The following is a 25,537-nucleotide window of genomic DNA, read 5'->3' on the forward strand; positions in this document are numbered from 1 at the left end:
CCCCTTTAAATGCCCGTCGTGTAACGGGCCTCACGCCGCCTTCGATGCGACTTACCCTATCCAACCCAAAGTAGTAAAGGGGGTAGTCTAGAGGAGGGATAAGGCTCAGCTACGGGCCATCCGAGCTGAGGGAGAAAGATTGTAGAGAAATACGACCTAGTAATCATATCGATATTCCCGTAAAGAAGAACAAGCGATGGACTATACCCCGGCGAATAAGATATAAAAGAAGAATACAGCCCTCTAAAACCCTGTAAATTATATAAGCGAATGTAGGTAAGCGGGCATCCGCCCACGAAACAGTACTAGACCTAGCTTATATAGCCTAAATCGATATACTCCTAATATAAGAGCCGTCTATCCGTTCGGAGGAGAGGAGGCTCACAAGACACTACCTAGGTTTTAAGACTTTTACCCTAGTGGATAACTAGACCGAAGACCATCCTAGGGTACTTAATTACCTCCGTAGAGGAACTAGGGTACGAGGCGTATAAATACGGCCTCTACCCGATCCATCTACAGACCTGCTCTTCTTACGACTCCTCTTAGGAACGAAGGAGGTCCTTACAGTCATTAACGTATATAACGCCCCTCGTAGCTCTCTACGATCTGGCCAGGCTCTTAGGAACATCCTAGCGGCCTAGTAACCCAAACCTAAGGATCGAGTACTAATTGCGGGGGATTTTAACTTACACTATTAGACGTAGCAGCCCGAGGCCACGAGTTCCCCGGACGCTGAAAACCTAGTAGAATGGGCAGAAGCCGCCAGCCTTGTCCTAATGTCACCTATAGGTAAACCTACGCACAAAGGCGGTAACACCCTAGATTTATGCTGGGCGTCCAGTAACCTCCATGGGGCTTCCACCAGCCAGACCCCGGGAAGGTTTCGGCTCGACACGATGGACGAGGAGCTTTTCCTCGGCATCATTAAACGTAACTTATAACCTATGCGCCGTACTACAAGCAACATCTAAGACCCACAGTCTTTAGATCTCCTAGTACAACAGCTTACGGACTATCTTATTAAAGTACTTACGGCTTCTATAAAGCGTACGCTCGGGAAAGGTATAGGGAGACTATATTGGAGCGAAAGCTGCATACGTAAACACTAAGCCTATGCGAGTAAGCAAGCGATATTAGTAAGACTCCGCGTAGCCGGAGTGAACTGCTAATGGGAAGAAGAGGAGGTCGAAGCTCTAAAATAGGACTTCCTCTACGAGTTTAAACGCTCTAAGGATGCCTTTTGGAAAGATAAGATCTCCTTAGCCTCCTTAAGTAAAGATATATTTGAAATGGTCGGTTGGTATAAAGCCACAGGATCCTTTTAGACCCCGCCACTCCGAGATGTAGATAACTAAGATACGCTTGTTTTATAACCAGAAGAGAAGCGCGACTTATTTATCTACGTCCTCCTTAGAAACGCTGCAATCTCCGAGGATATACTAATAGAAAGCCTAGTCTTATAAAGGCAAGCTACGCTTCCTTTCCTGTAGGTTACGAAGGACGAGGTACGGTCTTCGGTTCTCACCGCGGGAAATACGACTCCTGGGACCGACGAAATTACTATAGTTAACTGTTTTGAAAATAATATGGTTAGTTATCGAGGATATTGTCCTCTTATTTTATAGCGGGTGTATATGCGAGGGTTAGTATCCTACTTGTTTTAAAGAAGCAACTCTCGTGATCCTAGCAAAACCGGGAAAAAGAGATAAGACACTCCCGCGCTCCTATAGGCCAATTACGCTCTTGGCTGTCCTCGGAAAAGGCTTGGAGAGACTTATCGCTAGACGACTTGCCTGGATCGTAGTTAAATATCGTATTCTGTACGATCAACAGTTTGGAGCACTCCCTCTTCGCTCTTATAGCGACCTTATCGTAGCGGCTATCCACGATATCGAGTGCGCCTAGTAAAGAGGCCTAGTTACCTCTATACTTACGCTCGATATAAAAGAGGCTTTCGACGCCGTACTCCCAGGATAACTAGTCCGACGCCTCTACGAACAAGGATGGCCGGAGAACCTCGTACGCTGGGTCTTAAGTTTTATTACCGGAAGGAGAGCAAGAATAAGGCTTGATGGGGAGGTAAGAGACGTCTTCGGTCTCGAATATGGACTATTATAAGGCTTACCCGTGTCTCCCATTCTGTTCATGCTCTATATTGAACCTCTTTTTAAGCTAGGCATAGCTCGCCTAGGAAGGAAGCGATCTCGTTTCGGCTATACCGATAACGTCGCTATCTTAATAAGCTTAACATTACTAGAGAATAACTATGATATCCTAACTAAGGAAGAGAAAGAAACCTTAGGATGGGGCGCGACGGAAGGAATTACTTTTAACCTCGATAAGTCCGAACTAATCTACTTTACTAAGAGACGAAAAGACGGAAACTTATTAATTATAGTAGGTTTACCGGATAAGAAGCATCATATAGTTCAGGCTATTAAAGAAGGCTCTTCTCTACGCTGGCTCGGCGTTCACTTTGACCGTAAACTCATATTCAAGAGTTACGTAAGAAACCTCTTTATAAAAGCATATTAAGTAATTAATAGACTACGGGGACTAGGAAACACTATCTAGGGCGCGCCTATATACTTACTTCGTCGAGCGATCACCTCTTATATATTACCCACTTAGTACTATATATCTAAAGTATGGTGGCCCGGCAAGAGCCGGATAAAGAATGGACGTACTATCTTAAACGGGGTTAGTAGTCTGCTATACTAACTAGACGCGATGCAAACCAAAGCCATTAGAGCGATGGTCCCCGTATATAGAACTACGCCTATACCGATCCTATAGCGCGAGGCGGCTCTACCCCCAGCAGAGGTGATACTGGACGCAAAGCTCTACACAGCGTCCACTAGAATCTATCGTCTGGCCGAGCGACACCCTCTCCGAACGAGACTCAGGGACAAATCAGGACCAGACTCACGGCTACGACGAATAATAAGCCTCGTAAATAAAAATATCGAATACATCGATCCGTTAGAACTCCCCCCTTAGGAGTAACTAGCGGACTGGCAGATAGCCCTCGCCAGGGTCGGCTACGAACCTAATAAGACCAAAGAAGAACAGGCCCTCTCCTTTGTAGGCAGGATAGCAACTTTCTCTAAGCGGGACATTATTATCTATACTAACGGGTCCCAGATATCGGACGGTAGTAGTACCTCCGCCGGAGCAGGCTAGGTAGGGTACTAAGCTACACGGCAGATCTTCCGCAGATCCGAACCACTCGGCTCCTAAACTAAGGTATATGACGCGGAGGCACATACTGCGTATCACGGCCTAATAGAAGCTACCCGGGCTCCTACGGCTCGTATAGTAGATAACGTCTATATCTGCCTCGATAACCTCGTAGTCGCGGCTAGACTATACTCCCAGAGTATAGGAAGTAACCAGGCTAGATTTAGGGCCTTCAATAGGCTCTCTTCCTCCTGGACTCGGAGACAAAGAGAGAGCTGGACAACCCCCGGCAGGGTTTATGTTTGGTGGTGCCCTGGGCACACGGGAGTACCAGGAAATGAAGAAGCGGATGCTCTAGCCAAGGAAGCCTGCAAACTAATCCCAAAATCATAACCACAGCCCTTATTAGCGCACCTAGAAAGGCAAGCTAAAGTAGCTACCTTCCAAGCCTTTGCCAGAAAATGGCTGTCCCAATGCCCTCGGTAATATGCCGACCTCGAGATAATTCTTCACCCCAAGCCGCCCGAACTCCGCCTCCCTCGGTACTTACTAGGAAGGCTATACGCAACAAGATCCTATCATAGAGACTTTGTAGCATACCACGAGAGATTCGCTTATTAAGATGCGTTGCTTAACTGCAGCTGTGGGAAACCTAAGACACCAGTCTATTTCTACTTCTACAAGCGTGGACGCAAGGCTATACCGCGCTACCTCCGCCAACGTATGGCCAAAGCAAGCATTGATTTCTTGCTAGGTTCTACTAAGGGAGCCTCTCTTCTATGCAAATGGATAGAGGAGACCAATTTCTTTTCCGAAATTTGCCCGAGTCATTGAACAGGAACGTTAGGTGAAGACGGTAGCCTGTAACATAGTTTAGATTAGCATAGACCATGTCGGCATAGCGCCCGGCACGTCCTTTTGTTACCAGACGTTAAATACATCATCATCATCATCATCATCATCATCATATCCAACCGAGTCAAGGATATGTTGGATATTCGGCATATCCAACATATCCAGACAAAGGGGACTGTTCAGCACTGTTCAGTTAGGATCGGACTTGTATAAGGATGGACTTGAGCTGGACTCTAGGACAGACTTCCATAGCTCTTCAGCAATTAACTTCGTATCAGGATTAACATCCGCTTTCAGCTATCACCTTGACAAGACTACGATTGATCACCGAAGCCTTACCTTACCTTACGATTGACAGACATAGCTTCCCTGAAGCTATCCTCGACTACGATTACTGTTACCAGTTCCGCAGCCTCAACTTCTGCAAACATACCCCTACGACTAGCTGGCCGTAACATATAGCCCTTATTAGCGCACCTAGAAAGGCAAACTAAAGCAGCTGCCTTCTAAGCCTTTACTAGAAAATAGCTATCCTAATAACTACCCTTGGTAATACACCGACCTCAAGATAATTCTTTATCCTAAGCCGCCCGAACTCCGCCTCCCTTGGCACTTACTAGGAAGGCTATACATAGTAAGATCCCATTATAGAGACTTTATAGTATACCACGAGAGATTCGCTTATTAAAATACGTTACTCAACTATAGCTATGGGAAACCCAAGATACTAGTCCATTTCTACTTCTATAAGCATAGAAAATAAGGCTATACCGCGCTACCTCCGCCAATATATAGCCAAAGTAAATATTAATTTCTTATTAGGTTCTATTAAGGGAGCCTCTCTTTTATATAAATAGATAGAGGAGATTAATTTCTTTTCCGAAATTTGCCCGAGTCATTAAGTAGGAATGTTAGGTAAAGACGGTAGCCTATAATATAGTTTAGATTAGCATAGACTATGTCGGTATAGCGCCCGGCACGTTCTTTTGTTACTAGACGTTAAATACATCATCATCATCATCATCATCAGATATCCAGCCCAGCCAGCGCTCAGCTTTTCCCATGATCATCATCAGATCCAATACAGTAGTATTGCCTCCACACCTTCTAAAGCTTGGAGGTAGCTTGGGAAAAATATCGAACCAAACCGTGTGTCAATTTAGGAAGTGTCAGCTAAGCTAATGTACGGATTCTCTACATGTATCTGTACTACTATTCCGTATTTAACTCCTGTCGGCTGTGTACACTGAATAGGGTATCCGCTCGTTGGCCAGTAGAGGGTGGAGCGAGGTCAAAAATCGCCGCTAGAAGATGCCGAGCCAGTAGGGTTAAGTTCTTCGGGTTCCAAAGATAGGTAGTTCCCATGTAAAGAGCTTTGTTCTGGCCAACCAAACCGATGACTATGACGGCTCCTTCTTTCTTCGGAAAGCTTTACGCCACCTTTGCGAGATTCAAAATAACTTCCAGAAATGCGTGCCATATTTACATTGGTGCGTACGATATTCACATTGTACACAAGTACGCTACAGCCACCGGGGCCCTGAGTGTGTCGAACACTTCGCTTACGTCAAGCTGGCCCACACAGCAGCTTGAGCCATGGTGAACTACTCCGTAGAGCGTCTTTAGTAAAAGTTTAAATCATCTGATTGGTCTCCAAATTGGACCCGGGACTTCAAATGCGTAACGAAATCTCGAGCTATCTCTGGATGTACCCCTTCTAGGGACCCCCACTCAGATGTAAGTGCCAAGATCAATGTGTCCGTCGCCATCGAGGAGTTGGAATAAGTTCAGATCCCCGAAACCATGATCCATCTCATTCCTTCCGTCAAGTATGGACAAATCCGGCGTCCTGGGTAATGATGACGAAAGGCTTAAAAAGGATGCGTCTACGTCCGCAAAAGATGGCGAACCGAGTCCAAGAAAAGCAGAGACGGAATTATTTGTCTTCGAAACGAGGCTTCGATCCGTACTTGAACTTGAATTTGCATCAGTAGCTGAAGCTTGGATGTTGTGGACACTTTCGGTGCTTTCTCGCGGGACAAGTCCAAAAAGCTGCGAGGAACTTTCAGTACGCTGCACACGTTCTCTGAGTTCCTTCTTTTCCAAGTACTCGAGAGCGGCGTTGAGTAATGACTTTGTAATGAGCGAGTATTGAGAGGCGTGAGCGTCGATCTTTGCAAAATGTTCTAGGACCATTATAGAGTTTCGCGTGTACTTTTCCAATATGCGGCCAAAGGATCCGAGAAGACCCACGCCCAAAATGAGGGATGAGGCAAATAACCAGGACCTTGGCAAAAGAATCAGACAAGTTCAACGGGAATGCACCGGGGCCTTCACTTACACAACCAGAGGCATGTGCCCTGTTAAAACCCCTCTCTCCGCCAGGCCAACTAGTATGTCAACCATGAAGCTTGCTGCATCGATACACGCATCGGCAAGTTTTGACTTGCCGGAGATGAGACCCGAAGTCGTCGTTGGCGTCTCGGCAACTCCGTCGGCTAGTCGCTTGTGCAATTCATACATTAGAAAAGGCCGTGAGACCAATATCACCGCTATGCAGCATCAGTACTAATCCTCTGAGGCGAAGTGTTGAACAGACCATAGTAGTAGGAACAAAGGACCTGGCAAGCTCCCGTCACCCTGCTTGCTTCTTGGCCGGATATGGTATCAGACACAGTGTCCTTGAGCCTCTGTAACCAACGAATTGACCAGTCTCTTAGCTGTCGTGAGATACCTTCGGTCAATTGATACGAAACCTTCCTTCTCGAGTACACTTCTACGACGATACCTTCAGTGATCAGGAATATCTGCGCAGAAGCATTGAGTATATCGAATATCTCTTGTCCCTCATCGTCCAGCTCCCTGTAAGGTACAGTGCAGTCCACATCAGATGTTGCAGGTGGCCGGCCCATCGATGTACTCAAGAAGAGATCCAAGACACGCAGGCTCTTCCACAGGCGATCCCTACCAGGTATGAGTGTTAGCCGTTGGATTTGGCAACAGAGAAACGAAGGGGGCTTGTACCGCTGCCTCTGGACGTCGGCACCAAATCGAGAGTTAATCTCAGTGCGGTGAATCCCAATCGAGTAGGCTGCTCTGACTGCGATACCTGCGAGTTTGCATTCTGCTTAGTATGGCTCACGAGACAGTCTATTATAATTAGTGATAGTTTTCTTGGGCACATACCAAAGAATAGAAATGCCCCATTCATTTGGCATGAAGCGAGCATATAGACAGTAACTAGGATAAATGTCTGGATTGTTGGAACATTGATGTTGCCGCTGAGATTTGCCAGGGCGATGTTGCGTGCATATTCAAAGTAGGAGGATGCAAGGTCTTCCTCGGAAGACTGGTAACCTATGGCAAGAACGAGGTAAAAAGTGGCGGATACTGCGTCTTGTGATTTATGATTCTGGCGAGCCCAGGACTCGATCTCGTTGACGAGCTGTGCATGGCCAAACAGATCGACGACACCACTGGTCTGTAAGACCATGTGTGAATGGTTATCAAACTGGGACACTCTGTAGAAAGACAGGCAAGCCTCACCACTTCATGATACTTTACAACGGCACTTGGTACTGTTGTCAGTTGTAGAGCGGGCTCGTCGTTTCCGGAATAATGAGCCGGTGGTCGGAAAGGCGGGTTTTCAGTCTGGTGTGCAAAGACTTGCGGATCGACGCGTGTGTTTACCAATTGCCGGACAGTTTGGAAGAATGACAGAGGTGCACAATCTCCAATGAAAACTTGATGACATGCAACACATCAGTTGGAGAATCAAACATGTGTATTTTGGAAAGGACGTACTTATTTTCCCTTGAGCATCACACAAAAGACGTGCCTCCCGGGGGACCTCCGTCTCTTCTTCGGCCAAGGCCTCGTGTGCCGGGACTGATTGCCGGGGCTCGGTCTGAATATCCGGGCCGTTATGCACAGACGGAGACGGCGTTCTCAGAAGGGGGGCCGGCGCTCGTCGCCTCTGCTGCGGAGAGTATCGGCACGTGGAAGGGCGTTGACGTCTCAAGCAGTAGCTGCATGGCAACTTGCCGTCGCATTTGACTATTACATCGAGGGGTTAAAAGGGAACTCAGATAGCGTCCCACGAACCATAGAATGCGAGTGCGCGGTGAGATTGCATGCGTGCAGGGAACGCACGTTCAGGTGGCTGCAAACCAAGACGATGCTCAAAGTACAATAGCAAACCGGCTCGCGAGAGACAATCGGGGAGAATGGAAATTGTACCTTTCCGGGCCTTACAACTGTCGCAAGCGTTGGCGACTCTTGTGCGGACATAGACGTGCGGCGATGGCTCTCGCCCCGAAACATCTTCCATGGTGCCTCAGCCGTTATTACCTCGTTACGTTGCTGTGCAGACACACATGCGGAAGAGCGAAGATCGGGACACGGAGGGAGGAAACTAGCCAGTGCCCAGATGGAAGTTTCCCGAGTGCGGAACTTGCTCGACGCTAGCCACGGTTGGGTAATCTGCTTGGCATCTTTCATCAAGGCACCTGATACAGTACTTCCGAGCTTAGACACGTTGACGGATGCACGGTGTGGTCACGATCCGTCGTATCCGCTCTGCCACATTCACCCGGAGCCACTTCCAGGAGCCTCAGTCTTTTTGGCCCCCGTGCCTCGTCATCATAGATCCGAGCTTAGGAGAATCTCGTGCATGAAGACTACCAACGTCGCTTCAATCTCTGCAGTAGATCAGCGTATCACCAGAAACGATGACGTACAAGCCTGCCAGCACGGTGTTCTACCTGCTTGTCACTTGGCCCCCATACATATCCTTTTGAAACACAGAATTCAGATCCGATATTACTTGGATCTTTCTCCATAAAGTCACGATTGATGATGAGAAAAATTCCGGGATTGGCCATTTCTTCTGCTCTTCATCTGCAATGTTTGCATCGAGTATGGCGGCATGGCTTCGTTCAATTGCGATCGATAGGCGCATAGCGTAGGATCTAGGTAGAATAAATATCTTGCCAACTGGTTGGTCATCAGATCAATCATCAAGGAATATTTGGACCGAAGTTTTTTCTTTCAATCAGACGAGCGTGCACGTCAGCCTTAGGACATCCGTGGCCGCTGCGACGGGTGCTGGCATTATTATGTCCTTGCTCAGCCACGTTGAGATCCGAGATCCGAAGTCACCCTTCCGCTCTGCCAGGAATTGTGCCACGGCCGTCACACGGATGTGACTTTCCCAATTTGTGGACCCGGCTTTATGTGAATGGAGCATCGAGGTTACACGCGGAAGTTGACTCTTCATTCTTCTTGCATTAGTTTAGCACTGAATTATGTAATTTTCCTCCTCCTCGATGGCTCTACTGTTTTGGATATCATGGTTCGTACCCTCTTTTGATCACCTCCACTCTCCGCTCTCTAATTGCCCTGCCTGCAGGTGCCCTGCCTGCAGGGTCTCGTCCCGTGTTTGCTTCAAAAAAGGCATTAATGCTGTTCCGCCTGTCCCAGTGAGCTGCTCGTCCTTCACTGAAGATGCGCTTGCCAAATCAACTTTCGCGCCGTTGTGCATCTTCTTCGAAGGAAGCACAATGTAGCGGGTAACAATCTGCAAATGCTTGTTCCGAAACTCAGTCATCGTTCGAATTGCTGCTTGGTATGCATTGCAGAAGTCTTGCTGCTCGACAGTGGAAACCGGTAGCTTTGCAAGCTCTCGGATGCTGCCCATGCGGGCAACGTGCTCGAGGAATCGTTTGTGCGGCCCTGGCATGTAACTCCGGACTTCCTCGTGAAATGCGGGCATTCGTGTTTGGCTGGTGTTGGCTCTGCTTGCATGTGGATTGCTATTGCCCTCTGATGTGTGCTCAACCCCCAAAACAATGTCGAGAAATTGGATGAGAGAGCTTTGCCCGTTGCTTCCTCCACGGAGCTGTTGCCACGTACCCCGACCATTGCCTTCGTCGTAGAAGACACCTTTCGGCAGGCCCGCTGCTGCCATGTTCTTGCTTCCAGCTAAAAACGGGCGAATTTCGTAGAAGAAAACCATTGGGTCGCAGTTTTCATACATCCGTTCTAACAAAGCACCGATCTGTCTGATATTGCCAGACAGTGCTTCTAGTGCTTGCGTAATTGTATCGTAGTTTCTCGTCTTGATGGATTCCAGAGCATTCAGCATGTCGGTCATAATCCGAGCACCTTGGGCCTCCATAGCCACTGAGACCAGATAAAACCAAGCTTCGTCCTTTGTGCCGGTGAAAGTGTGCAGAGACTCCAAAGAGTCCAGATCAGTGAAGTCGTTAGTCGTCGATAAGAAATTCCACAAGTTCAGGCCTGCGTAGGTCGCGACAGGCGGAACCTCTAGATGCTCGGAGATACGTAAGAGGGGGACAGCTACAGCCGGAGGCAAGATCTTGAATCACTGTTAGAACATTCTCGCCAGAGTCAGATACGAGACACTGCACTAACCTCTTCCGCCTGTTCTCCCCCCCAAATGTAGGCATGCGCCAGAAAGATCAAGATCACATAAGCTCGTCTCCACTCAGGCTGACTACGTAACTTGCTCGTCGACAGAAGAGGAAGACTGTTGACATCTCGTCGCAGCTTGCCGGTCTTGAGAAGCTCCGGGAGGTGTTGAACAATTGCTTCCCATGGCGAGTAGTAAGGATCCGGAAGAACTTTGACCGGTGCGTCGGCCGGGAGGAATCCGTTCTTTGTGATGGCGTACTTCTTCATCAACGCAAAAACATCTGTCTGTGCCTGTTCTGCGACTATGGGTAGCGCGTGAGGGGACATTTTGACCAAAATCGTATGTCTAGGACACAAAGAAGGAGGTGTGCTTTGATGAAGTTGATATACGTGAACCGTTGAAGAGGTTTGGAAGAGATCGATTGAGTTGATATGTGTATGGAATAGGAAACATTTCAGTACGAGTCAGGGCGAGTTAAGATGAAGAAATAACTCTCGAATTGGCTCTCCCAAGACCCTTGTCTCCGTGCTGCTTGCCAGTCTGTATCCGTACGTACTCTGTACTCCGTACGCATCTTGCAAAGACACGCCTGTCATCCGATGGTATAAGTGGACCAAGCCGAAACCCGTCGCTTATATGCGGAAGCGCTATAGCTTTGACGGAAACGGATGCCGGATGTTGGTGGGGCCGCTCGCGAAGTTTTCGGAATGACGATGTGCTATCTCGTGTCAGATGAGGAGGCGACGGGTACAAAGACGACCAAGGCGCCCTGGTTCTACGGCGAATCGTGCCATATCTGACAGTATCCGAACCATCCAGGAAAATTGACACAGTTTGTCGTACGATCTAAGATGGAGTTTAACGCTTTTGCTGAACAGATTCGTTCTGGGCGCCAGGCCAAGTTTCCTGCCAACGCAAACACCGTCTCGTTTGCGCAGCAGCTCGACGCTCAAGACAAACTTGCGTATTTGCGCAATGATTTTATCATTCCGACCAAAGCATCTCTTAAGAAGAAGTCTTTGACCGGAACGCTCCCTAGTAGGTCCTGCCAAGACATGATGTCACAATATTTGTTACAGGTCCAATACTGATCGCGCCAAAAGACAATCAACTTCTCAACGGCCATGCAAACGGGGTCAATGGCACCAACGGAGCGCATTCATCAGCCGAAGATGATTTGACCCCATCGGTCTATTTTTGTGGTAATTCACTGGGAGTTCCGCCCAAAGCGGTCAAAGATTACATCCTTGCTCAGTTGGAGACCTGGGCATCAATTGGGGTGAATGGCCACTTTCAGGGACTCGAGAACTCACCCCTTGTTTGCTGGCAAGACATGGCTGAGGATGTCGCGAAGAAAAGCGCCGCCATTGTCGGCGCCTTACCCGAAGAGGTTGTCATGATGAACACCTTGACCGCGAACTTGCACTTTTTGATGGCCAGCTTTTACCGACCGACGGAGAAGAAGCACAAGATTATCCTTGAATGGAGGCCATTTCCAAGTGATCACGTAAGTCAGATGTAAATACAAACTACTCGTATGCTGAACTGACGAAGACAGTATGTGATCGAATCGCAGATCCAGTGGCACGGATTGGATCCGTCCAAGTCGATGGTCCAGATTCAGCCCGATGAAAACTTCTACATCTCCACTGATCTCATTCTGAAGACCATTGACGAGCATGCTGAGGAGACAGCCCTCATCCTGCTTCCTGGTATACAATACTACAGTGGCCAACTCTTCGATATGCCTCGGATCACCGAATATGCGCAATCCAAGGACATTGTTGTCGGGTGGGACTTGGCTCATGCTGCTGGAAACGTCGAGTTACAGCTACACGATTGGAATGTTGACTTTGCGGCCTGGTGTACATACAAGTACCAGAATGCTGGACCCGGGTCAATGGGCGGCGCGTTTGTGCACGAAAGACACGGGAAAGTCGACACCAGCGAGGGCAAGCCCAAGTTCCGCCACAGACTTACCGGCTGGTACGGTGGTGACAAGTCGGTTCGCTTCAACATGGATAACAACTTCCTCCCTACCGTTGGCGCTGGTGGTTTCCAGGTCTCAAATCCTTCAGCCATTGATCTGGCCTCACTCTCGGGTGCACTTTCGGTTTTCAGCAAGACCTCCATGGCTGACTTACGAACGAAGTCCTTGGTGCTTACTGCGTATGCAGAGCATCTTCTTGATGGCATCTTGGCAGACGACACTGATAGCGAACCCTCATTCAGAGTTCTTACGCCAAGGAATGCTCACGAGAGAGGCGCTCAGCTGAGTGTTTTGCTCAAGGACGGCCTACTGGAACATGTCGTGGAAGCTTTTGTTGAGGAAGGAATCGTCTGCGATAAGCGCAAACCAGGGGTTATCCGTGTTGCGCCAGTGCCATTGTATTGCACCTTCCAAGATGTATGGAAGTTCATGGACACCCTGAGAAAAGCCATTGCTTAAAGTTCTCTATTAAACGCTCTGGGACGATGATGAGTCTCTATGTTAATCAATATAAAATGTTCATTGTATGCATTGAGTAAATTACGCATAAGAGGATGCTGGTCTGTGACATCTCCAGTTGTCCCCACGCACTCCTGAAGTTACTATTACGAGTTCGTAGACCCGGCTCGTTGTGACTAACCATCCGAACTGGGACTCGGGTATTTGATATCATAAATGTGGTACGTCGATGCTCTGCAGGAGCATTGTCACTAAGCTGAACAAGCCTTCGCCGAGTATGAAGCCCGTAGCCGTGGAAATAAGGCGTGATTCCTTCTCTCGACCCCAGTGACGAAGAATATGATAGTGAATCAAACCGCCAATCCCTTGTGCCAATATCATTTCAGGCATAATGTACATGCCTGTATTATCAGTTAGTCTCGAATGCCACGTAATTTCCGCAGCTCGACATACCTGCAGCTAATGCAACACTAGACGGTATGCAAGTGGACCAGCGACTGAGACGCTTGCAATCTTTCAAAATCTTAAATATGGCACCCAAAGCTGACGCAACTACGCCAAATTCAAGTAGCCCAGGCGGCATGCCTCGGCCATATACGAGCCGAGCTGTTGATATTAAGATGTGCGCCGATGGCATAGGAAAGTCTTTAGACGGAAAGCTGAGTATGTTGGTGTAAAGTCGGTAAACCAGCATCGATATAGCGGATCCCACCAGTGACCCGATCAGTTGGCCATAAAAAAGAGACATCGGTGGCGCATTGACAAGATGTCCCATTTTGAACTCGTCCATCATCTCTGCCGCTTGCCATACACTAGCTTCAACAACACCAGCAACGGCTAAGCTGAGTAAAATGGCGTTTGGGTTTGCTGAAGGTATCAGGAAGGCGAACAGAAATTGCGGGATTTTGGCTATGATATGCCCGAAGCGTTAAACCCAGTTCTACAGCAGGAACAGATACCACATACCAATATAGGCCGCCCCGCCAGTTCCCGTTTCTCCGTAACAGCGAATGTTAACATGACTTAGCGGTAAAATTGTGAATACCGCCAGTAGTAAGGCTAGTATGGGGACTGAAGAACCAAAAAGTACGACCATAGAAGCGAAGCATAAAAGCAGGCCGGTTAGTATCCAGACCAGATAGACTTTGGTCGTTAATTTGTCGTCCCGATAATCTAGAGACCCAACTTGAGGCGATATTTCAGGCCGTAATGGGCCTCTGATAAGAGGCTGTGTATCCTCTTCGTCATCAAGGTGGTGATTTCCTTTCCAATATGTCGAAAGTTCCACTAGATTTGATATAGCGTAGACATTGAAGGAACGTAGAAGCATTGTCGAAAGAGTGACGGCCGTATCGCCTAAAATCAGTGCAACTGCAATCCACATGATCCAACCTCTTGAACCTGTTTCCCAGTCGGAGACAGAGCCCGGGGCCCATCCGTTGAGTCTGGATAGAGGTGAAAGTATTCCCCATCCAATCAAGCATCCAACGACGATCCAAAGGGTAGTGATTGGAGGTACAATCAAGCCGATAGAGACATAGCCAGGGGATGTTGAAAGAGAAAAGAGCCATTCTTGAGCAAGATAATTGCCGAAGATATTCATGGTTCGTATTTGTGGAACAAAATATGCAGTGAGAGACTGCGTTAGAGGTCAGCAAGGCGGAAGGGCGGTCCAAGAAAATCAACGCTCACGTAAAGTGCCGCGAACAAGAAAGTGATGAGAATGAGTTTGTTATTCTGACTCCAACCATGTTGTAGGAGGCTATCGTCAGTGTCAACTGAGTCTTCTACAATTGATTGCTTTTGCTTGTCGTTGACACTTTCCAAATCATTCTGAGCGCGGAGAATTCGATGTGCAATGTCAGCATCCCGGTGCAGCGATCCAATCATGGCTGCCGACGATGTTCCAAATGGGAATGGCAAAGGCTCTTGGACAAGAAACCGTTTCCGCAATGGTAGAGTCACAGCAACACCCAGGATGCTGACACCAATGGACCAAACACAGAGTTGAGCCCAATCAAGGTGGAAAGGGCCATTTTCTGATTCGTTTGTGAGAAACTCCATGGCTGGTAAAATTCCGACAGATCCGATTGTGAAAGGCATCAAGCCCAATGAGCTCGCAATAACAACCATTGTCGCATGTTCTTGGGGAGTAAATGGAAATGCCAAATGGTCTTGGATCGTTTTGAAGAAGGCAAAGCCCAATATGGTTGAAGGCAGGCTCATGATGGCCAGGAAACCAGTGCGAAGACCGAAATACGTGTTGGAGAGGCATATTAAAATGCCAACTATGATGCCGACGACCGTGGACCTGAGAGTAAGAGAAGAAGCGGAATGTACCACTTCCTGTTGCCTTGGCCTCGGGGTAGAAGCTCTGCGGTGTCGTGGGCTGACCGCTTCGATGTCTCGAGGTCCAGACATTGTCAATTTCCCAAACTGTCAACAACGGAAACCCAGGCGAGCTTTCGAATTGACGAAAAGTGTAAGAAGCTCGAGTGGTTATCGACCGTGAATATGAGAGAAGTATGTAGAAGCCTCTCATTTCAAGCTCTATGAAAACATGATCACATGCACAAAATCCATTCCCAATTCCCACTGATGCATCGGCAGTGAACTGGGGGTTGTATGTGGTGACACTGAGCCTACGTCATCGATACCCTCACATCATCCGGCATGGCCACCCCACGTTACCTACTCGTGTTTTGCGACATTCAACTTTGAACGGCCAAGCGGAACAATTTTAAAAAGTTGTGTTTCTGGAGGAAAGTAGAGCGGAAGTACCCAACAGAGAGTGCATGGTTTGCTGGCACGTAAGTTGTAACGCTGAAATGGTGTGCAGAACTCACTACATCACACTGGGTGACTAGCCTTGCCGTCAGCAACAGCATCGGATGGCTAATTGAGGTGGGAAGCTCAAGAAAAATTGCAGGCATATTGTATTTCGTTTACATTTACGAGCTCACTCATCTACAGTATAGTAGGTAGGTGAGACCAAAAGTATAGACATATCGTATCTCGTCCGTCTGCCCCTCAGTACGGATCCCTTGATCACTGCTTTCGAGCCCACAAAGCCGACACTTGCCCCTCGAAGCCCCTCCAGAAACTTACATCCTTCGTGGGAAACTTGACGATGCCAGCTAAAATGTGTAACTTGAGTAGCAGGATCAACCTCTGGCTCGATATTAGTAGCCTCCGACTCGATTGTACCACCCGTTTCCTTCATACTTCAATTTTTTCTTCCTGATCATTGTCTGCGGCATTGTATCCCATCGAGTGCTGCAAGGCGACAGTACATTGAGATGCGGGGGAGCAGCCAATCGGGCCACTTCGGGCCCCTTTTTCCAACCAACCAACGTAATTGATAATAGATACTTCCAATTATTAGAGATTCTGCGTATGAAATCGGTACCAGCAATCTTCTGAGTTACAGAGAGCTACATCGCACTCGAGGCAGTTTGGTGGATGTACCGTAGTAGAAATCATAGGGGCAACTCAAGCAGTGGATGTACCAGATGCGGTGCGGGGTAAAAGAGGGCCCCTTATGTGGAGCCAATGTACTGTCGCCTTGCAGCACTCGATGGGATAACCAGCTTGCCCATTATCAACATGATGTTCTCAAATCAGCTTCAGAGGAAGAGGTGACATCTGAAGAGGATCTTGCTTGCAGTTACCAGATTGTCACCCTCAACCCCGGCATCATGTTATTCCCAACATGGTCATTGGTGTATTGAAACTTTTGTTTAAACGGGTTGTGTGTTGTACTTTTTAACACATCTTCCCACTTTCTGACTACCTAGCAGCGACGTTGAACAAAGGCGTCGATCCCCATTTGGCATTTGCTACCTTAAAGTACTTAATACTTTTTAAAATCCCGTAGCTGCCTGCACGTCAAACAGGTGACATGTCAAAGGCCCATGGCTTAATCCGCATAGTTAAGCCCCCCAGAAGCCTGAATGTGAAACTTTCGTCGACAGCAATACATATTAATCCCCGAACTGCGTGCACACCTTGCGGGTTCCCCCGACCTAGCGGGGGTTGGGCCGCGTCTAACACTGCATGGCGTGCCGCTCGGAGCAGAGCAGAGCCAATCGGCGAGCTCCAGCTGCATTCAAGAACACAATCCGCTTTGAGAGCCTCCAGACAGAATGCCATAGACTGTTGTGGCTTGCTGTCTTTGCCCGCCGTTGGAGGGTCAGCAGAGCATTTCCCACCTATCATCGACCCCGCCAAAGTTCCGCAGTATCTCGATGGACCTGTCAGGGCATAGCGCAAAGCGCGTCTTGGTCAGACGACACGAACATGTGACGTCACCTAGATGGCTACGTTGCGAATAAAAATGCAACTGCTCTCCCTCGTGAATAGACCGCTGTGACATCTTTCAGCCCCGCCACTTGTTCACCACAACACTCATCCATTCAAATCACGTCCCAACCCACCAAACCTCAGTCCAATCTGACCACATACAACCCTCCCGATAACAAACGAAACCACGATGCAAAACGCCGTGTTCGCCAAGTTCCTTCTGCAGCTGTGCTTCGCGCTTCTGGCCATCGCCGCTCCCGCATCCGATCCTACTGTCGGCGCCGCAGCTCACGGCAACACCTGGCAGTATGGCACTGGTGGTGGCATCCTTGGTTTCATAGTCCTCGTATTGGATATCATCGTGTTCCGTGAGTCCACCTCCAAAGCAATTTCTCAAGTTCTCCCAGACATCTAGGTCCTCGTTTGCCCGTATTCAATTACGTTGTATATGCTAACAATGCTTTCTGCTTAGTTGAGGTTCTCAAATCTGATCGACCCGTCAGCCACAAGGTTCTCTGGTGCCTAGTCGTCTTTCTTTTCCCGATCGTCGGCATGGTCATCTACTGGCTTTTCTCGAACCGCGCCGCTCACAACTCTCGCTCTGGATACGAGGCCGTCGCATAGAGGACGTTTTGATTAATACTTTTCCCAGGGGTTACTGTTCATGAGACCGGGACAAGACAACTGCAAAATCGCCACCGTGAGGATTGCTTGCGTTGGTCACGTCAGTGCATGTTAACATGCCCGTGTCGATCACTTCCGGCCGACTGGGGTAGCGGATATTCTGCTGGCCGATGATGTCATCCCTTGAGCATAGTTGAAAGGACCATGAATGGCTCCAGATAGCCGTCAATATGTTTTGTATGCAAGTAGCGAGTGCTTGCTGACTCGCGGCGTATACAAAGCGCTATCTGTCAGAATCTGTGAATCTGTGAAATGGCAGAATTAAGTCTGATGTTCCAACAAGAAAAGAAGGTACGAAACTAGATGAGGAACACTCCTGTTCCCAAGTAATTCTCCTCTTCTCCATCAGGTAACTAGGAACGTTCATGTTCAGTCAGAAAGCTGAAAACTCGGTCACCCATGAATATTCATTGGGGTGGTGGGGTGAGTGGGGACTGCATCTGCCGCGAGGGTCCACCATAAATGTCGGGTATACCCAAAGTGTTCAGCAGGAGGGATCATAGTTAAACTACCTCACCAAGTTCCCCAGACCGCTTACTAGAGCTTCTCTACACCTCGACATTCGCGTCTCATTTTTGTTTCGAACATGGTCGAGCTCAGAACTCGTCGCCGAAAACACTGCTTAAACATGGGACGAGCGCCAAATTTACCAATGTCCTGATCGGCCTGAAACGGAAGTGGCTATGTTATCTGTTGTTTCGGACTCATGAAACGCGCGATAATGTGAGAACCCCGAGGCTGTTTTGCCCGTCTAGGGTAGGCTCAAAATCTCGCCAGAACCGCGTTTTTTCCAACCTCGCAAATCACCAGCGATCACTCGAACGACGACGTGGTAACCATCGAGAACTACATACGTGCCCTACCGTCTACGAGCTCTCGGGATTAGGCACGATGGAGTCAAAACAGGAGGACCATGAGCCTTTTCTCGGCTTTCGAGACGACCCCAACAAGCGAATCTCCAACGAACACGAAGAGATGGACAATGACAGCTCCCGCCGACAACAACAAGCTCTAAGAACATCACGCCCTGGCCGACTTCTTCGAGACGTGCTCGTTTGCCTCGCAACATCCCTCTTATGGGTCGCAGCGTTCTACCTTCTGGTACCCAATTCTCTGAACAGACACACGGGCGGCAACGTTACCGACGGAGAAGGCGGGGGAAACCGAACTCCAACGTCCAGTGATTACATCGCTGCTTTTCACAATGTCACTACCAATGCCGAATTCATCTCTTGCGGAAATTCCACAGTTGAGGCGAAGAAGATGGGTTGCAAGTACGATACCTTGTTAAACTATTGGGTTCCGTCACAATGCTACGACCGGGAGTTCGAAACGGAATACAAGGATGACGATAGCTGGAATGCTTTCGCGGAGTATGTTAATGAATGATCAACTCATTGGGAATTGTATTCAGACTAACGATCATGCTACAGCCAAAACTTAACACAGCCCATAGCTGCGGAAGCAATGGGTGACCAAGAAGTCTACTATACTTCGATTCGGGACCATCTCAATCACTGTTCAATGCTATGGAAAAAACAATTCTGGACTCTTTTCGAGGAACGAACCGTATTTGATGCGATAATTGTCAACTCGTTCCATACGGAGCATTGTGCCGACTTTCTCAAAGATATCTACGGATCAAATCGAACCGAAGCGACGCTCGTCAGGGTTGGATTCTCAGGGTGCTGGGTCCGAAGTAATAGCAATGAGGTATAACAGAACAAAGGCAAGAAGGAGACTCATAGGTCGTATACCTACATACAAATGTAAATACAAAGGTTGCCTTACTGATCTTAGCTTTGGCGAGTTATCATAATCAGCAAAACAACAAAAAAGCAACGTGGTATGAAAATTACACTGGTTCGACTCTGACGCAGAGAACGCTTTGTTGGAGGACCGTCGGTCCATCAAGCCCCAGGATCTTTAGTTACAAGATTATGAGCTATTGCAATATTGTGCAATTCTTGCCGTGGTGAGTGTCATCACCGTAATCGTAATATGTGTTACCGAGGTGCTCGCTCTTTTACGAAGTCGCACTCAGAAAGAACTGTACTTTCTACGCTGTACCGTTTGTGAGAAATCTCAATCAAATCATGTTCTTGTATGAAGTAACTTCCCATGATTGTGAAGATTTGAGTTTTTGGTATGATCGGGTTGATGTTCTGATGGTTTAAGTGCCCATAGCATTTGACAATTACCTCTCCTCCACATTCCCTTTCTGAGAAAGCAACTGTAAAACTCCCTCTGTTGTTTTAAAATACGCTCAAGCTTTGCCAGTCAATATGTAGATCGCTATCGTCAAACTGGAGTTCACTCCAGTTCAACAAGCCCCCGTCAGCCCCAGGCCAAACGTCAAAGGGTCCTTGTTCAATCACTGCTCGATTCGGAGCCCAGGACGGCTCAACCTCTGCACATCCCTCCTGGTTGTTACCGCTTACGCTGCCTAGACTTTCAATGTTGAAAAGCCTTGAAACATATCGACTGCTCCCAACGTTGTGGGACTTCGAGCGACGCTCTGCAATGGCGGTTGCCAACGACGTCAATATCTCTAAATAATGCGCGGCTTGTGGGCTTTGGCCAGCAAGAAAATTCAAAACATTCATGGCTCCTTGGAATGCTTTATCAGTCTCGAGGTCGGTGCTGACCTTTGCGAAGCACTCCACGCCGAGGATCAGTCCCGCAGAAAATACTAAAGCTCTGGGAGGGAGTATTAGCACTATTTCAGGACGACTCTTGCCGGAAGAAAGCGAATGCTGAGACCAAGAAACTTGAATCATACTTCAGGATGCACATGCTTCTCTCGAGTAATCCAGCCTTCAGAGCATCAGCACAAGTCTGTGCCAGATACACGGCGGCTTCGATACAAGCCGCAGCCAGCGGTGGATGGTGGATCTTGTTTCCTGCTTGACTGTTGAGGGAAGAAATAAATATCGGCCGTGTTGCCAGTGTGACAGAGAAGTAATATAGACAAGATACGTGGATCTTGGCAACGGCCACTCGGTTGGCCTCGACGGATCCCCGCAAAACTTCAGGCTGTTCCGCACATTCTAAAGGCATGAGGAGATCCCTTTTCCAGCCATCAATGTTGACCAGAAGCTGTTCCACGACGGGAACCGTAATATCTTTGCCATGATATAGGGTGTTATTGATATCGTTGATGATTTCGACAATTTCACATGTTGCAACAAGATACTTTGATCCGTAGTTGCAATCGGGTGCCAGATCTCCAACTAGCCGCCTAGCCTCCGTTCCTGCCGTGGCGGCTGGCCGGCCTAAGAGAGAGCTAACAAGCTTGTCTAGGATTCTAACACTTACCCAGACTCTCGATCTATACAGTGATGTGAATGTAAGCGAGATTCAACATGCACAAGAACTCATTGATGTGGTGTGAGATTTGCTGCTCTCGGAACGACTTACTTCAACAGCCCACACTGATGGGACTTGGGCTCACATGTATACATTGTCTGACTGTGAAGGCCAAGTGCGATAGCAGCCCTTACAGCGATAGATGTGTACATGTACGCAGTGTTTCTGCGGCAATTTCCCAGCATATAGAAGGCCATGAGCAGGAAGAGTCTGACCATGTCCAAGTCTGGGTCTTCTAGCAGTCCGGAAAAAGCTTGTCGTTGTGCTTTGCGAAAAAATGTAAAGCTGTGATCTTGAGCTTCTAGCGCGCTGCTGCACTGTGCGCCTATAGCCATTACCATGTCTCTGATGGCATCTGAGAGGTGCGGTGAATGTTCAGATGGCCAAGCTACCTTGCCAGTGGAGTGATCGGCTTCAACAGGTGATGCAACTCCGGCAGAGATGCTGTCAGTTGGGCACAATAGTTCCTTTTGGTCATCAGAGTCCAGGATATTAATGAGACCTTCTGTCTGTGGAATTATACTTAGTCATGATCAAGTTTGAGTAAGGTGAGCCTCTTACAATTGTATAGTAACAGTTCAAGTAATCAATTCGTCGCTGATCGCCCAAGTCCACTGCTTCCTCTGATGAGATCGACCGTCTTGCCTCCGGAGACTCGGCCTCAAGCATCGTCTCCATTCCATCATTGTGAGAAAAAGGTGAGGGGCCAATCTGCCTAACTACAACCTGGCGAACGGTTTGAAGAAACGAGATTGCTGCAGCGCCTCCAACAAATACTATGTGTGCGTTGAAGGTCAGCAATCTCGATAGTGCACTAGTAGGTCAAGCAAGCCACCCGGCAACTGCCTACCTTGTTCACCATGTACACTCCGTAGTAATCTACTTGGATTGGCCAGTAAAGAGGATTCCGCCCGAGAATCCTCTACGGTGTGAATTTCGCGGGGTGACATGGGACTTTGACGCGCATCATTACTAGTTTCTTCGGATTCTTGCTGTGAGAGTGAAGGAGACATTGGGAATGGGTTTGGAGATTGTTCAATCTCAATGTCATCGTGACGTCGCGACCGAGTCTTCGATAATCCGAGAGGGTTTGTTGACACTGTAATGGAACCATGCTCCAAGGATGCGCGTGATCTTCGCCCACCAGCATTACTCGCCCTCGTAGTTGAGGGTTTCTTCGTTCTTGAACCCCGGGGTAGGTACGTCATGCGACAGTCTGGTTCGAGACCACGACGAACACATTGGTTGCAGGGTGCAGTGCCGCTGCACTTCTTCTTGGCTTCGCGGCAGAACCTACAGGCCTCAGCAGCACGCTGACGTTGGCTCTCAGGAACTTTGGGGCGAGGCATGATTGTACGAAGCGCACGAAGGTGAAAGGTTATCGTCGAGAGATGAAGATGCGTAAGCCTTCTCTCAAGTGTTCAGAGATCAGTCAGTCCAAGTCAACATTGCCGCCCGTTGTGTGGAGCACCTGATAAGAGAGAGTTTCTGACTGCAGTAGGCACATCGGTTGCCGGCTCCCGGACCCTGCACCCCGAACCCCGCTCACAATGCCCCTTTCGGAAGCTCCTAAATGGCTTCCGATGTATTAAGTGCGACACGAAAGAGTTAGTAATTACTGGTCAGCTGCCCCAGAAACCGCACTTGACACGCCATGACTTCGAGCTCGTCATGTGAATCCTCACCAACGGGAAGAATTATATATTACATATTAGTAGTAGCTTTTTCGGAAACTGATTCCATTCATATGCCATTGTCAATATCGAGTAAACTTGATGTTCTAGTGAGCGAGAAGTGATATATCCTGCAACATCCGTATGGGAGAGGCCAACAAACACCACATCAGTAATGAAGTCACGAGTCTGAGATTGCTTTCCAGCTACTTGCTATTTTTCACAGAGTCATAGAACATTGCGAATTTAATATTCTTAGAATATTGTTTGCGCTCAATTGGCCGCTTGACAAGCATCACGATATTTCTAACTCGCAAAAGCCTCCATATTTATCTCGACCTACAAACACACATGCCAAACTGATTCTACGCCTCGCTGTCCTTGAACCCCGGCAGCTTGAAGAGCTGCTTGGCATTGTCCCGCCCAATCTTCTTCTTGTCGTTATCATTGATGGGAAGGGCATCATACCAATCGCACCCATCCGAGAAAGACTCGAAAGGGTAATCAATCGAGAACAAAATGCGGTCCGCACCTACCTCAGCCATGCAGAACTGAAGAGTTGTGGTGGAGAAATGTCCACTGGTCGTGATCCACAAGTTGCTTGCAAAGTACTCGCGGATCGTTCGCTTGCAAGACAGCCCCAGTGGCTTCTTGACATCCTCGAACCAGTGATTGATGCGCCACATGTCGAATGGGATTTTCTCTCCTAGGTGACCCAAGATAATCTGGAGCTTGGGATGGCGATCGAAAACACCGTTCGTGACCATTCCAAGGACGTGCAGACTGACTCCTTGCGAAAAGCTCAGCGGAGGTCCAATGAGCCACGAGCGCTTTGCCCACAGCTTTTCGTGAATAGTTCCGGTGGGATTTCTCGGGTGCAGGTAGAAAGGCACATCGAGTTCGGTCACTGTAGACCAGAAAACGTCCCACTCTGGGCCGTCATAGAAGATCATGTCGTCACCATCAACGCCTGCCCGCTGAGTATCGTTGACAAGGGCGCCCAAAAAGCCGTACTCAGTCACACATCGTCTAAGCTCTTCTGCAGCTGCCTTGGGGTCATGCATGGAAAGGGTTCTAGCGTAGGTTAGCCACAGACTGATTACTTGCTATTCAAGGGAGAGTGACTCACGCAAACGCGCCGAAACGTTCAGGGTGCTTCTTAACTTCGGGAGCAATGTAATCATTGATCTCTTTGGCCAATAGCTGTGCTTCCTTGGGGTCCCAGATGTCCTGAATCCCAGGTGCTGTGTACGATAGGATGGTGAACCCAACTCCGTGTTTATCCATGTAGTTCAGCCGAATGTCCGCAACATCGGAGATTTCAGCCGCGTGCTTTTCAGGGTCGATAGCAAAAAGTCCTGCCCACCAGCGTGTCTTCTCTTGAAACCGCGGGAGAGCAAAAGCTTCCTCGAGCGCAATTTTCCCGAGCATGATGGAGGATTTGCGGGGTTACAAATAAGGTGAAGGGGATTTGGCTGCTTGTGTGGCAGATTAAGAAGCTTGGGGGAGCGAAAGAGTGAAAAATGTTCCGCAACTAAGGGATTCTTGGGGCTCGATGAGAGTTTATATCTCAAGTCGATATACTTCGTAGACACAGAGAGAGTGTGGGACTGTGGATACCTGAGGCAGCAGCTGCCCGATCCACTTCCTGGTTGATCCAGCCCACCGCAGCCACCTTTCACCTTCACCACAACATCACCAACCAACCCACAATACCAGTCGTATTGCCTCATTGCTTGCCTCGTTAATCCAGATGAGCAGTGTGTACTGCCCACAGAGAGTCGTGTCTATCACCAATCAATGGCCATCTTGATCCGTGAGATTCAGACTCGAGCAAAGCGCACTGTCGCGTACCGGGCCGCTGAATTTCATCCCACCACATGCATCGGAACAGAGTGCACCACTGCACTCAGTCTGTAACATTAATACGGAAAGGCTAATGTCCTTTCACTATTGCTACCTTACGTGTGTAGCGGATATGTACGTTTGGGGGATTCTGCCCACTACAGCCAAGGTGTAATCTACACAGTGCGGGCTTAAAGCGGATACGACTCCCGCACCTTCGCATACCTAAGCCCTCTCAGGTAGTGTACCTTAGCCGATGGTGGCCATGGGCGATGCTGACCCCTCCTAGCCGAAACGAAACGCTTCCCTAATATTAGTCCGTAGCCGACAGATTTAACATGTGCAGCATCTCCGTATCTAGCCGCTCGGAAGTACTATTATGACTGAGCTAGCCCCAGCCTTCCGGTTTCCCGACGACGACGGGTAGTGCACTTCCGCATGCTCTCTGTCACCTTCTACCACACCAATCGTTTTTGATTTGTTCACGTGGTTACCCATGATCCCATATATTCTACCGACTACTTGGTGAGATAGCAATGGTGTAATCACTAACATCAGGCCTGCGCTCTTCACACTTTACCATCAGCTGAAGAAGCGAATGCCCTTAGGTGATTGCCTTTATGAAATCAGCAGGGCATTCATTTCTTGCTCGGTGGATTTTAATATTCCGAAAGTATCACCATTTCAAAAGATCTAACCCAGCCAGAGGTACATATATGTAACGTAAGTTGTCACTTAGCT

The 25,537-nt window shown here is 48.4% G+C and overlaps 8 protein-coding genes across 8 annotated transcripts; 3 read left to right on the forward strand and 5 right to left on the reverse strand.

Moving 5' to 3' along the window:
• Window positions 1-5,769: 5,769 nt before the first annotated feature.
• BDP81DRAFT_330288 (fungal-specific transcription factor domain-containing protein) lies at window positions 5,770-8,368 on the reverse strand (the record flags this gene model as incomplete). Its single annotated transcript, XM_060585388.1, has 8 exons — window positions 5,770-6,325; window positions 6,380-6,590; window positions 6,638-7,002; window positions 7,063-7,147; window positions 7,225-7,519; window positions 7,585-7,781; window positions 7,843-8,094; window positions 8,278-8,368. The coding sequence occupies 8 exons, from the start codon at window positions 8,366-8,368 to the stop codon at window positions 5,770-5,772; spliced, it is 2,052 nt and encodes a 683-aa protein (XP_060440113.1).
• Window positions 8,369-9,291: 923 nt separating this feature from the next.
• BDP81DRAFT_437962 (indoleamine 2,3-dioxygenase) lies at window positions 9,292-11,009 on the reverse strand. Its single transcript, XM_060591277.1, has 2 exons — window positions 10,474-11,009; window positions 9,292-10,417 (listed from the first exon to the last, which is right to left on the reverse strand). The coding sequence occupies exons 1-2, from the start codon at window positions 10,798-10,800 to the stop codon at window positions 9,410-9,412; spliced, it is 1,335 nt and encodes a 444-aa protein (XP_060440114.1). The 5' UTR covers window positions 10,801-11,009; the 3' UTR covers window positions 9,292-9,409.
• A 316-nt stretch (window positions 11,010-11,325) lies between these two features.
• On the forward strand, window positions 11,326-12,923 carry BDP81DRAFT_330717 (kynureninase 2; the record flags this gene model as incomplete). The annotated part of the gene is made up of 3 exons (XM_060585440.1): window positions 11,326-11,512; window positions 11,578-11,981; window positions 12,033-12,923. The coding sequence occupies 3 exons, from the start codon at window positions 11,326-11,328 to the stop codon at window positions 12,921-12,923; spliced, it is 1,482 nt and encodes a 493-aa protein (XP_060440115.1).
• Window positions 12,924-13,133: 210 nt separating this feature from the next.
• BDP81DRAFT_330590 (OPT oligopeptide transporter protein-domain-containing protein) lies at window positions 13,134-15,344 on the reverse strand (the record flags this gene model as incomplete). Its single annotated transcript, XM_060585413.1, has 4 exons — window positions 13,134-13,324; window positions 13,377-13,832; window positions 13,890-14,562; window positions 14,616-15,344. The coding sequence occupies 4 exons, from the start codon at window positions 15,342-15,344 to the stop codon at window positions 13,134-13,136; spliced, it is 2,049 nt and encodes a 682-aa protein (XP_060440116.1).
• Window positions 15,345-17,415: 2,071 nt separating this feature from the next.
• On the forward strand, window positions 17,416-17,849 carry BDP81DRAFT_453746 (uncharacterized protein; the record flags this gene model as incomplete). Its single annotated transcript, XM_060592859.1, has 2 exons — window positions 17,416-17,593; window positions 17,698-17,849. The coding sequence occupies 2 exons, from the start codon at window positions 17,416-17,418 to the stop codon at window positions 17,847-17,849; spliced, it is 330 nt and encodes a 109-aa protein (XP_060440117.1).
• Window positions 17,850-18,800: 951 nt separating this feature from the next.
• BDP81DRAFT_464703 (uncharacterized protein) lies at window positions 18,801-19,628 on the forward strand (the record flags this gene model as incomplete). Its single annotated transcript, XM_060594181.1, has 2 exons — window positions 18,801-19,282; window positions 19,343-19,628. The coding sequence occupies 2 exons, from the start codon at window positions 18,801-18,803 to the stop codon at window positions 19,626-19,628; spliced, it is 768 nt and encodes a 255-aa protein (XP_060440118.1).
• Window positions 19,629-20,164: 536 nt separating this feature from the next.
• Window positions 20,165-22,627, reverse strand: BDP81DRAFT_330602 (uncharacterized protein; the record flags this gene model as incomplete). Its single annotated transcript, XM_060585415.1, has 6 exons — window positions 20,165-20,609; window positions 20,692-21,240; window positions 21,336-21,787; window positions 21,840-22,054; window positions 22,129-22,200; window positions 22,252-22,627. 6 exons carry the CDS (start codon window positions 22,625-22,627, stop codon window positions 20,165-20,167), a joined length of 2,109 nt encoding a protein of 702 aa, XP_060440119.1.
• A 689-nt stretch (window positions 22,628-23,316) lies between these two features.
• BDP81DRAFT_453749 (uncharacterized protein) lies at window positions 23,317-24,382 on the reverse strand (the record flags this gene model as incomplete). The annotated part of the gene is made up of 2 exons (XM_060592860.1): window positions 23,317-24,025; window positions 24,081-24,382. 2 exons carry the CDS (start codon window positions 24,380-24,382, stop codon window positions 23,317-23,319), a joined length of 1,011 nt encoding a protein of 336 aa, XP_060440120.1.
• Between the last annotated feature and the right edge of the window lie 1,155 nt (window positions 24,383-25,537).

This window comes from Colletotrichum phormii (genome assembly GCF_030913505.1).
Source record: "Colletotrichum phormii strain CBS 102054 chromosome Unknown BDP81scaffold_25, whole genome shotgun sequence".
Lineage (NCBI taxonomy): Eukaryota > Fungi > Ascomycota > Sordariomycetes > Glomerellales > Glomerellaceae > Colletotrichum > Colletotrichum phormii.